At 33.7% G+C, this 13265-nt stretch overlaps 1 protein-coding gene across 1 annotated transcript; it reads left to right on the forward strand.

The window, feature by feature from the left end:
* The first annotated feature begins 3940 nt into the window (after positions 1–3940).
* Positions 3941–5523, forward strand: LOC138942853 (uncharacterized). Its single transcript, XM_070313316.1, has 3 exons — positions 3941–3950; positions 4055–4437; positions 5278–5523. The coding sequence occupies exons 1-3, from the start codon at positions 3941–3943 to the stop codon at positions 5521–5523; spliced, it is 639 nt and encodes a 212-aa protein (XP_070169417.1).
* The last annotated feature ends 7742 nt before the right edge of the window (positions 5524–13265 follow it).

Consider the following 13265-nt stretch of genomic DNA (forward strand, 5'->3'; position numbering starts at 1 on the left):
CTACTCCCCAATCTACTTCCCCGAAGTCATTGAACCTCCGCTTTCCCCTCGTTCCTTCTCCTCTCTATCTACTGTCCTCCTAAACAATTCACCACCAACTTCCCCGCACCTTTCAGAGTCGGAATTCGAGCAAGCTATAGAAGAGTTTTGCAACGAATTGCCCGATCTAGAAGCCGACTCGTCTTACCAGGATTAACTAAAACCAAAAAATCCCCCTTCTCTCTCTCTCTCCCTCCTTCATACCGCATCCTCTTACTCACTCTCACACATACACACACATGTTTTTATTTTTTTATTTATTATTAAATTTTTATATTGTATTAACCAGTCAGAACCTAAAATTTAACGGTAGAGACCTTCCCTCGTCATTCTGACCGATGCCCTCCATACCATTGTAACACCCGCGGAGCGATAAGCTCAACCACACACAACCACTCACACTCATACGATAAATGTAATCACTTTCTACATATATATTATATATCATGTATTCGAACCTTTTATTTTTATAATGAATAAAATTATATTTTATCTAATTAATTAAACAATTCTTAACCCCTCTCTCGTTCCCAGTACGAAGATCGCACTAGGTCCCAACCCGCGTAAAAAGGATTAAATTCCCTGACCGAAAAGGGACCACCGAGCGAACGTCTGAATAAACAGCGTAATAGCGATCCGAACGGTCGTTTACCTGCTTTGCGGACCTGTCAGTTCGTTCGACCCGATTCCGAACGCCACGAGACGTTTAAACTTCGGGATAATAAAAGATAGTTGTTACGCCCTCCCGTCGACTCATCTTTCCCCGAGTCTGGACGTAACAGTATAAAATATCTTTTTTTAAAAACCAGAACGCACATGCAAATCATTCTGGGAGAAGATATTTTTCATAAGCAACTAGCAGACGAATATATCGTCTCTGGTATAAAATATCTTTTTTTAAAAACCAGAACGCACATGCAAATCATTCTGGGAGAAGATATTTTTTAATTTTTTATAAGCAACTAGCAGACGAATATATCGTCTCTGGTATAAAATATTTTTTTCTGCTACTACTTTATAACTATTATTACTACTAATTACTATTTATTACTACTATTTCTACTACTAACTACTATATATGCAAGAGATTGCTTTATTTTTCAGAAATTACTATTTTTTCGAAATTATTATTATATGTGCGTGTGTGTGTGTGTGTGTGTGTGTGTGTGTGTGTGTGTGTGTGCGTGTGCGTGTGTGTGTGTGTACAGGATGACCCATTTTAATGTATAAGCCAATATATGTATCTTCTATGATTTTGAATTTAAAAAATTGAACATATATATGTTGAACGAGTTTGAGGGGGTTATTAGAATATCGCAAATAAAATTCGAAAGGTGAAGGAGTCTTGGAGATTTCAGGATCATCTTTGTTTTTGTATATGGAATCGCTATAAATTTTTATATAAATCGATTCCTTGGAATCGATTTATATAAAAATTTGGAAAAAAAAATTGTTTTTAAGAAAAAGTATGTAATTATTTACAATGTATTTCTTTAAACAATTATTTATTTTTTTCATTACACTAATTGATTTGTCTTATTATTTTGTACATAAAAGTATTACGGTAAGATTATCGAAAACTAAATATTTTACGAGATATTTTAATTTTTATATCAGAATTTGTCAGATTAAAATATAAAATAACTCGAAAAGTACTTAATGGAAAAACATTTAGTTATAGTGTTTTGGAAAGCTCTCGATGTCAGCTACAAGAATACTAAATAAAAAATGGGGGTTTCCATTTAAGATTTTAAAGTTGACCTTCACATGACCTTCAAATGATTTTCCAAGGTTAAATCATTGTCATCATCTTATGGCCCCCTTGAAGCCACACAACTTTTGTCTGAAACATTTTTTTCTTCTGGATTTTGTTTTTGAGATATTCGACTGGATGGATTAAAATAGGCTACCCAGTATATATGAATATGTATATGTATGAATATAAATATATATATGAATATGTATTTATATGAATATGAATATATATGAATATGTGTTTATATGAATATGAATATATATGAATATGTGTTTATATGAATATGTGTTTATATGAATATGTATTTGTATTATCTCATGTTATTCTAAAGAAATATACTAACCTTAGCATCCAGTCTTTCTTGAAGGAAACTCTACGTTTAGTGAAAGGCAAACGTTTTGCGTTATATTTCTTTCCCATTGTGTGGACAAGAAACTAAAACTAATACACTAAAACTAAAAAAAAAACTGAATATATATATAATGTGGAAACTTTTCACGTTTTCACTTTACACAGTTACGACACGTTCTAACGTGACTTCTTGTACACGCTGTTTCGTTGTTACGCGCGGCGAGGAGTCGCGCAGTAGATCATATCAACGCATTACACACTCGGATTACTGCGATCACCGACTTGTCGGTGCTGCGGTACATACATACTACTGATACCGCGCAAATATGAAATTTTCGCGAATTTGCTCGATTCCATGAAGTTCACAACTTGAATTTTTATCAACATTCATAAGTAAAATTATGAAATATAACTAATTTTTTTATCGAGCAAATTCAATCGAAGATTCGATTAACAATTCATATAAAGCAAATAAAAATATCATTTGATTTATAAATTACGAATCTCTTCAATTACGAATATCTTCAATTGACTGATAAAAATAAATAAACGTAAAAGATTTTTCTTTCCTCCCCTTTCGATGACGATCAATTTAATTTATTGATCAATATATTTATATTCTTATTAGTTTGATGAATAATTATTTAACATTTATTATTCATAAAAAAATTACAAAAAAAAGTCCTGGGCCCTTTTTTGTACGGGGATATCATTCTGGTGCTGATGGCAGTGCGGGTATATATTCTGGTGCTACGGGCGATGCGTGCGGGGGGGGGGGGGGAGAAGCGACATTTGTCGCCATCCTCGTGTCCGCTGGTAGCGGCGTAAATCGCATCATGCGAAAAAGGGCAACATGTCCTTCTCAGTCTTGAACCCGAGTTTGCACGGTGATAATCCCACGCACTAAACTGGCGCCACAGGACTTAGGGTATCAACATAGATTTTTATGAGACTTTTTTAAAATAATGTAGGATTTAAGTACGTATTATATGTATCGATATGCGTAGTATCGCATGTCGATATTGCGGCTAGATCATAAAGTAGTAACGAATCCTTTAGCGAGTCGCCGCTAAGAGAGATTTTTGTTATCGCGTGCGCAATCTTTTATTTTGACGTATGCGGCTAGATCACAGGGTAGCCGCGAGTCCGAAAAGATAAGCACTACTCTTCGGTCGGCGTCTTTTACTCTCCGGGCATAAACAGACGAGCAGTAGCGAGCGTCAGTCAGTCCTTCGCCGTCAGTTAAGAGTTGTACTACATTCGTATATTCTTTATATTCCTTTATAATAAATATCTGTTTTAAATAAAACCTACAATAATATTACAAATTGTTAAAAAAAATATATATAAATTGTTTTTTTAGAAACGTTTTTTATAGAAAAATATATTATCGATGCATTTATTTTAAAAAGATAAAAGTAGTTTCTTTTTGTTTTTTATCTTTTTGAAATAAGTGGATAAATGATATTTTTTCTATAAAAAAACGTTTTTATAAAAACAATTTATAGTATTTTTTTTAAAACAATTTGTAGTATTATTTTAATTAAAATGTCTCATAAAAATCCATATTGATATCATAAATTCTGTGGCGCCAATTTAATGCGTGGAGTTATCACCGTGTGAAGACATTATTTCTAAATATGACATGAGTATTGAGTGCCTGTGTGTGCGCCGCGTAATCTTATCTAGAAACAATTAAAACAATCAGCCGCGCGGCAACACACACGTGCTTGCACGAGCTCGGGAATCGGCAGTTCGTTTTTTGTCGCCGAAGAGAGTGGAGTGAAGACAACAATGCCTAGATGTAAGTATTTTATATCTTTTTTATTCTCTCTCTCTCTCTCTCTCTCTCTCTCTCTCTCTCTAAACGTTATAAATAAATATAATTATAATATACTTTTATTTCAGCAAGAAGTGAGGGATACATCCCGAGACGGAAGACGACGGTGACGGCGCCGTTACCTGCGGACACGAGGAAATCGACGGCACCGTCATCGACGGACATGAGGATGGCGACGACACCGCTACCAGCGGGCACGAGGATGGCGACGGCGTCGCTACCAGCGGGCACGAGGATGGCGACGGCGCCGCTACCAGCGGACACGAGGATGGCGACGGCGCCGCTACCAGCGGGCACGAGGATGGCGACGGCGCCGCTACCAACGGACACGAGGATGGCGACGGCGCCGCTACCAGCGGACACGAGGATGGCGACGGCGCCGCTACCAGCGGACACGAGGATGGCGACGGCGCCATTACCGGCGGACACGTCAGCGCAAAATGTAAAGAAGGTTAGTTTACTTAATTAAATATTTAATTTTTCCCATAATACATATTTCTTCTTTCAATACAAATATATAAAATAAAGGTTCAGATAAAGATAATGTAAAGGATGGATCAAGTATTCCTATCACGTTTTGATCCTGATATCGGATTAACATCAACAAGTACCAGGACGGAAATGTACATGATCTGAAATACTTGATATGTCTTTTACATTATCTTTGTCAGAGCCTTTATTTTTTTATATATTTGTATAAAAACAAAATATACATTATTGGAAAAATTGCTTCTGTTTTCTCATTTGTGTACATTTCAGTCCTGGTATTTTATTGTAACAAACACGCACGCAATTGACACAATGTATCAGTGTATATATATATATACAATAAAATACCAGGACTTAAATGTACACAAATGAGAAAACAGAAGCAATTTTTCCAATAATGTATATTTTGTTTTTATACAAATATATAAAAAAATAAAGGCTCTGACAAAGATAATGTATTGTATATATATATGTAATATATATATATATATATATATATATATATATATATATATATATAAAATATATGTACATACTGATACATTGTGTCAATTGCGTGCGTGTGTTTGTTACAATAAAATACTAGGACCGAAACGTACACAAATAGACCAAAATATATATAAATATTAAAATATTACTCTTTTCTTGCAGCGGATTAATAATGCTGTACGCAAGGCAGTGAGCAAAGAACGAGCGTGACAGCGGAAATACGTTGAGCGGCGCCGTACGTATATTTCGCCCGCTGCACCGGGATACGTACACGCATCTTCAGCAGCAGGGTATATACCCGCACCGCTGGTAGCACCAGGATATATGCCCGCAACCGCTGGTAGCACCAAGATACGTGCCCGCACCGCCGGTAGCACCAGGATATGTGCCCGCACCGCCGGCAGCACCAGGATACGTGTCCGCACCGCTGGTAGCACCAGGATACCTGCCTGCACTGCCGGTAGTACCAGGACACGTGCCCGCACCGCCGGCATCAGTCTACATGCTCGCACCGCCGACAGCACCAGGATACGTGCCCGCTCCGCCGGCAGCACCATGATACATGCCCGCTCCGGCGACAGCACCAGGATACGTGCCCGCTCAACCAGGATTTCTACGTTATTTCTAAATTTTGTACAAATCTTGTACAAGGCACTCTTATAAGAATGTAAGAAGGTAATCGTCATCGCTATAATTGATTCGTAAAAAAGGAGTTAAATTTTTTACATTTTTACCCTATTTTTCGAGTAAATCATAGCGATGACGATTACCGTCTTACATTCTTATCATAAAAGAGTGCCTTGTACAAGATTTTAGAAAGCGCATAAAAAAATTAAAAAAATAAATCTCTAAAAAAAAAGATTGATGTGAACGCGTAGACATTTTATAATAAAAATGTATGCATTTATAATAAAATTGATTAAAAAATAAATCTCTCTCTCTGATACATGCTTACATTATAAATAATAAATATCAAGTTTACAAATATCTCTCTCTCTATCTGTTTCTCTCTCTCTCTCTCTCTCTTTCTCTTTCTCTCTCTCTCTCTCTCTCTCTCTCTCTCTTTCTGACTTTCTCTCTGATACATGCTTACATTATAAATAATAAATATCAAGTTTACAAATATATTAGATGATTGCATAAGTTCGTGCCCGATTTTCATAGATGGTATTAAGTTAATGCATGGCGGAGTTCTATTGTTTTCACGTGGTAATTGTTGCTTACACCGAATAGATGACGTTGTCTTATGTCAATTTAGCGTCAGATATTGTTCAAATAAGTCCATTTGTGCATAAGAGAAATCATTAAAAATGGAGAAAGAAAAGGTGCATTTGCGGCATGTAATGCTATATGAATTTCGGAAAGGCGTGAGTGTTGGGATTGCACAAAAAAATATTCAAAGCGTTTATTTGGACCCGCGCTCCTGCTCTCCGAAAAGTCAAAAAGTGGTTTGGCAGATTTCGAAATGGTGATTTCAACATGGAGGATCAACCCCGCTCTGGACGGCCTTCTGGCATTGATGATGACATTGTGCATGCCTTAGTGGAAAGAAACCCAAGGATTACAACTGAAGATATTGCTGAGAGGCTGAACATCGATAATTCAACCGCTTTTCGTCATTTAAAAAAGCTTGGATACATTTCCAAGCTTGATACGTGGGTGCCGCATCTCCTGACGGAAAGGAATAAGCTGCAGGAAAACTGCAGAAGTTGCAATGGGAAATTCTGCAGTACCCGCCATATTCTCCAGATATTTAATCTGTTCCAGTCTTTGCAGAATAGTTTAAATGGCAAGAATCTCAATTCCGAGGAAGCTGTCGAAAATCACCTTACAAACTTTTTTCAAGAAAAACCAAGTTCTTTCTCCAAAAATGGAATCGACAAGCTTATAGATCGTTAGAAAACCATTGTAGAAAAGAATGGAGACTATACAATTGATTAATAAAAATGTTATCTCTAAAATATAATCTATTGAGGTTTATATTTAAATCGGGTACGAACTTATGCAATCACCCAATATCTCTCTCTCTCTCTCTCTCTCTCTCTCTCTCTCTCTCTCTCTCTCTCTTCTGTCTGTCTCTCTCTCTCGAAATGTTCGTTCAAAATAAACGATTGATTTTTGAGAGAGAGATTGTGCGTGTGTGTGTGTGTGCATGCGTGCGTGCGTGCGTGGATAGTGCGCGTTTGTGTGCGTGTTTGCGTGTGAGCGTGCGTGTGTATGAGTGTGCGTGCGTGTGTGCGTGCGTGCGTGAGAAAGAGAAAGAAGACACGACAGACAGTAATATGTGTGTGTGATGCATACATATATATTACCCTATACATGTATATAACTCTGCATGAAAGAGACGAAGATAATATGATTGTCTGTCCTTGTCAATTACACCGATTACAGCTCTCTCTATCGCGATATCACGCAACTAATTTTTTGCTCTGTTTTATTCCTCAGCCTCATCTCGCACACACACATAAATAAAATATTTCTATATCGAAATCTTTTTTATTAGACTTCTAAACTCATTTCTGCAAGTTCACTGATACTCCTTCATGCAATCCTTAGGGCGAAGTTCTCTTATTTCGAATGTACAAATTGTAAAACTTTTATATTAAGTAAGTATTGTTATGAGCTGTCACGAGAAGCTAATAAAAAAACTAGAATTTTCTAATTTTTTGTCATTTTACATTAAATTCGGATCACTTCGCACTAGATTATTATATTCACTTTAATCCTGGAAAAGCTTGTTTTATTCTATTAAACCAATAAAAAGTTCTCGATATAGAAAAATATAACCGTTTTGGTCGGTAAGACAGACGCATTAGAATCCCCTTAAGCGCTCTGCAAAATCAGCTGTTGCTTGCCACATATTTGTATTTAATTCTTTCTCGTGGCCGACTGTTTTTATTATGGCTGCAAAAGTATGGCTGAATATCTGGAATGCTCTTTTCACATTCATTGATTCAAAAGTATTTGGACGAATGTGTGCTTCTATTATATGAGATAAATTCGAATCTCCTTTTGTGGCATTATCAATAGACCATGTCATTTCGAAATCCGAATATGACGCGATAATTTCTCTATCGTAGTAAATATTTCCATGTGTTCTAAAGAAACTTGCTAATCTTTTAACTAAATACGGGAAATCAAACAATGCATTATATTTTTTTTCCATTATATATAAAGTATGGATTTTCTAGGTGCATTTAAACTGTCTAGACAAAATACAAATACGCATTTAGCTCTTTCAGATTTTCTTCCAAGATCAACAAGGCCTTCTATTTCATCTAATTTGAGCGAATACTCTTCATAAGGTTTTATAGCCATTTCATCCCATTTTAAGAGGATGCCAGAGCGACGGCCGAACTCCGACGGGTTAGCGCCCTCATCTAAGCGTAACTAAAATTATCGATAATACCGACCGAAATTATCGATAATATCAATAATTTTAGTTCCGCTGTTACCAATAATATTTCTGCATGTTTTATGCATATTTGAAAGAGAATTGTGTTCAATATGATGAAATCGGACAACATCGTGTATTTCTACTGCTCTATTGCCTCGCACGCATATTTAAGCGTATCTAAGCGTATAGATAACAGTATAACATAGACACGTGTCTGCCTTTATTGCATATTTGAACACAATTGCACACATTACTTATATGGACTTATATATATATATATATATATGTGCGTGTGTGTGTGCCTTTCCATATATCCTTCCAAGAGGAATAATATTTGGCCATGTATCTGTGTGTGTGTGTGCATGTATTGTTTTATATATATATATATATATATATATATATATATATATATATGTGTGTGCCTTTTATATATATATATATATATATATATATATATATATATATATATATATATATACATACATACATACATACATACAATGGCACAATACATATATATGTATTATAATATATAATAACGGTTATATTGCTAATCTTATATAACTATTAAATCACATCCGATTCAAAATATCCCAATAAACACACGACGGTATATTATACGTTTAAATTAAGTATTTACGGGGTATCTAAATATAATAGATTCAACGTATATCAATTCGTATAATTTTAGTTGTGATGTCCGGTTGATATACGTTGTCATAAACTACATTTATTCGTATTTTTAATGCTATTCTCCAACCAATTAAAATCGTATTTGATAAACGGATAAATTATGTTTTACGAATACATAACTTTTACGAATAACGAGTATATATATATAAACGTATTGCAATGACTGTTTAAAATACGTTTTCTTTATTATCCTTTCAAGCAATTTTTGTTTTTAAATGAATATATTATATACGATTATATAGCTACAACACAATAATAATAAATAATAAGATTTTAGTGCAAAGAAGATAATATATATCACTTGAATATAAAATAAAATAGTAACAAATAAAAATCGTAATTTATTTTCTTTTATTTTTTTAGAATATGCGTTACATAATTAATAAAAAGATTAGTATTTATAATAATAAAACAGAATATATTTATTTATTATATAATAGAGTTATTTCAAGTTATTGTTAGTAATCATAATAATAAGAAAATTAGTTTCCTGCTCTTCAGTTTTTCCTTGCGTTTGCATTGTACATGTGACGACTTTTGGCCAACTTTAGCCACGATTGTATGGCATCTTTAATGCACTGATCAGAAGAATTGTTTTTCTTAAATTGCATTTGAGCAGCATCTGTAAAAAATAAAAATTTGTATATACTAAAAATATGTATTTTAAAAAGTAATAAACAAAGATTACATTAAACAACAAATTTTGATCAACTTTGTATTTCTCAACAAATAATGGGTGTTTCCTTGCAGGGCTTTTCTTACACTAAACAAAAATATGCTTTTCAAAAAATTCCATAATCCTTCAATTTTCATGAACTCCGCTTTGATTTTTTTAATGTAATAACACAAATTCGTAATATATGTTATAATTATAAGAAATTTAAATATTTTTTTATAATATATAAAATTAAATGTAAAATGTCAAAAAACTAGTATTGCAATTTTGTAAAAAGTTATTGTGACAGAAGAAAGAAAGAATATAGTAATTGATTTATAAAAGATAAATAGTTTGTAACAGTGTTATTATATGAACTTGTTTCAATGTCCAATCTGATATCCAATTGATTGAATTGTTAATATTAAATTAATTAAATAATAAGTTGAAAATTAGTCACAATGAAAAGCGCTATGTTTTACTAAATTGTTCGCACTTTTTCAGAGGTAATGCTTATTTCGAAAAATTAATAGATCATATTTTATCCAAATATACTACTACGGTAAATGTTCAGATTAACTTACACCTCACGGATCGTTTTCATTTTCACATATATTATAGAATGTGCCCTCTATAATATATGTAAAAATGAAAATGATCCGTGAAGTGTAAGTTAATCTGAACATTTACCCAACAATAATTTTAAAATAAAGAAAAAATATCATTACTTTCATCGATTTGCGCGAGAACATATAAATTAATGTTTAAAATCTAATGTGAAAAACGTTTGGTACGTATGCGTAATAAATAGTCTTTCCAACTAATAAATCTTCAAATAATTCGAAAAAATAAATCAGAAAAAACCTCTTACGTAATAAAACAAACCTTAAAACCATTAATTATGTTAATATGAAATACTAATGTATAAATACTTTCATTGCAGTTAAACGAAATAGAAAAAAGAAGCGAAACAAAATATAAAAATACAATAATAAGATTTTCACCTTTGAACACGCTGTCGAAATTCAATATTACCGATGGAATCGTTAAGAAATGGATCGAATGATCGCAAACTCGTTCCCTGCGGCAGTTTTCGGCACTATTCTCCGCAGTTTAAAACTTTCAATTTGTTAATTATTTCGTCAATTCACGAATATTGATAGAAAATGCCAAAATGTACACACACTTGCGACAGTTAAACACGAAATAAAATAAAATACAAAAATCCGACAAGATCTTAAGCTTTAGGAATGTTATTTGATCCGTGGAGCTGTCGGCACTGACTGAAGTGATATGGCAGCTTGTTACCAGAACGAGGTCCCGGCTAACATGCACACAATCAAAGAACCTCGTACATGTACTGCGCAGAGCGCTCTGCACAGTACATGTACGGGGTTCTCTGATTGTGTGCGTGTGAGCCAGGATCTCGTGTGGCAACACAGCTATGGCAGTAGCGGCAGCCGGACAGCCAGTTCACCGCGGAATCGAGATGCTTATGTTTAACAAAAGATGAATATCAATATAGTTCTTTGTTGCCGGCAATACTATGAAGCCGTTTTAGTAAATTTTTAATTTTACTTACCATTGAACATATATCTATATGCACTTGAATCAAATTCACTTTCCTTCACAGAAAATGAAACATACGCACTTCAGAATACACTTACACATATTAAAATGCAATGATTATTCCAATGAGCTGTATATAATCCATGCGATATATTTTATAAATCATTAAAATATTTATATTTTAATGTAATAATATATCTCATTCGGCTGTAAAACAGCCATTGGAATGTGTACCTCTCGCCATTTGAGCCGAGTAAATATTTGTACTGATGTACTTTACCATTTATTGTAAACTCGGTTAAATAAAGACGTTATTATTATTATTATCATAACAATAAAATTGCGTGTCACATTAGTTTAATGAGAAATCCATAAAATTATTAATACTATAATCAAAATTAAAATTCAAAATATATATGTATCATGACATGGATATTAGGAATAGTTGTATAACGCGATATCTTTATACGTTTATAAAAGGAAGTTCGTGTAATCATTATAAATGTTGAGAACATATCTCTATTTAGCTTAATATATCGTTAAATATAAATAATATAAAATATATTTAAAATATTTTTATTAGTCGTATAATATTTTAGTTGTAAAATCATGTGTGTATATATATTATTTTTGTGCAACAGTTTATTGACGTTTTAAAAACATAGATTATATTATTTATACAATAGTATTTTCTAAACATTTATAAATGAGATCTTTTTCATAAATTATATACGTTTTCAATAAACGTTTTTTCGATTACATAAATATACGATTTTAAGGAATAAAATAGACATAGATACATTCTAAAAATTAAATCTTTCTTTTCGTATACTCGTATACTATTTTTCAACGTATAAAATTCGTTTTGTATTATAAAAACATAATAAAAACGGATATCATTATCGTATATTATATGATCGTATAAAAACCATAAAAATTAAAACGTTTATCTGGTATACTTATACCACTTTTATACTAATTCTACGTTTAATAAACGCTTAATATACCATCATGTGTTTATTGGGATTGTAAAGCAACCAGCACACGTAAATTGCCTCTGGAATACTTTTTACAATAACCAGCACACGTAAATCGCCTCTGGAATATTTTTTACAATAACCAGCACACGTAAATTGCCTCTGGAATACTTTTTACAATAACCAGCACACGTAAATCGCCTCTGGAATAATTTTTGCAATAACCAGCACACGTAAATCGCCTCTGGGATATTTTTTACAATAACCAGCACACGTAAATCGCCTCTGGGATATTTTTTACAATACCCAGCACACGTAAATCGCCTCTGGGATATTTTTTACAGTACCCAGCACACGTAAATCGCCTCTGGGATATTTTTTTCAATACCCAGCACACGTAAATCGCCTCTGGGATATTTTTTACAATACCCAGCACACGTAAATCGCCTCTGGGATATTTTTTACAGTACCCAGCACACGTAAATCGCCTCTGGGATATTTTTTACAATACCCAGCACACGTAAATCGCCTCTGGGATATTTTTTACAATACCCAGCACACGTAAATCGCCTCTGGGATATTTTTTACAGTACCCAGCACACGTAAATCGCCTCTGGGATATTTTTTACAATACCCAGCACACGTAAATCGCCTCTGGGATATATTTTTAACCAGAACGCTCCTGCAAACCGCATCTGGTATGAAATATTTACAACCAATTCACGAAAAGATCGTTTCTGGGATCAAATATTTCGGCAATATTTAGAGCGCACATGCAAACCGCATCTAGTATGAAATATTTACAACCAGTTCACGAAAAGATCGCTTCTGGGATGAAATATTTCGGCAATATTTAGAGCGCACATGCAAACCGCATCTGGTATGAAATATTTACAACCAGTTCACGAAAAGATCGCTTCTGGGATCAAATATTTCGGCAATATTTAGAGCGCACATGCAAACCGCATCTGGTATGAAATATTTACAACCAGTTCACGAAAAGATCGCTT

This window comes from Polyergus mexicanus, unplaced genomic scaffold (assembly GCF_030449975.1).
Source record: "Polyergus mexicanus isolate NDT 795.1 unplaced genomic scaffold, iyPolMexi1.0 SCAF_24, whole genome shotgun sequence".
NCBI classification, from domain to species: Eukaryota; Metazoa; Arthropoda; class Insecta; order Hymenoptera; family Formicidae; genus Polyergus; species Polyergus mexicanus.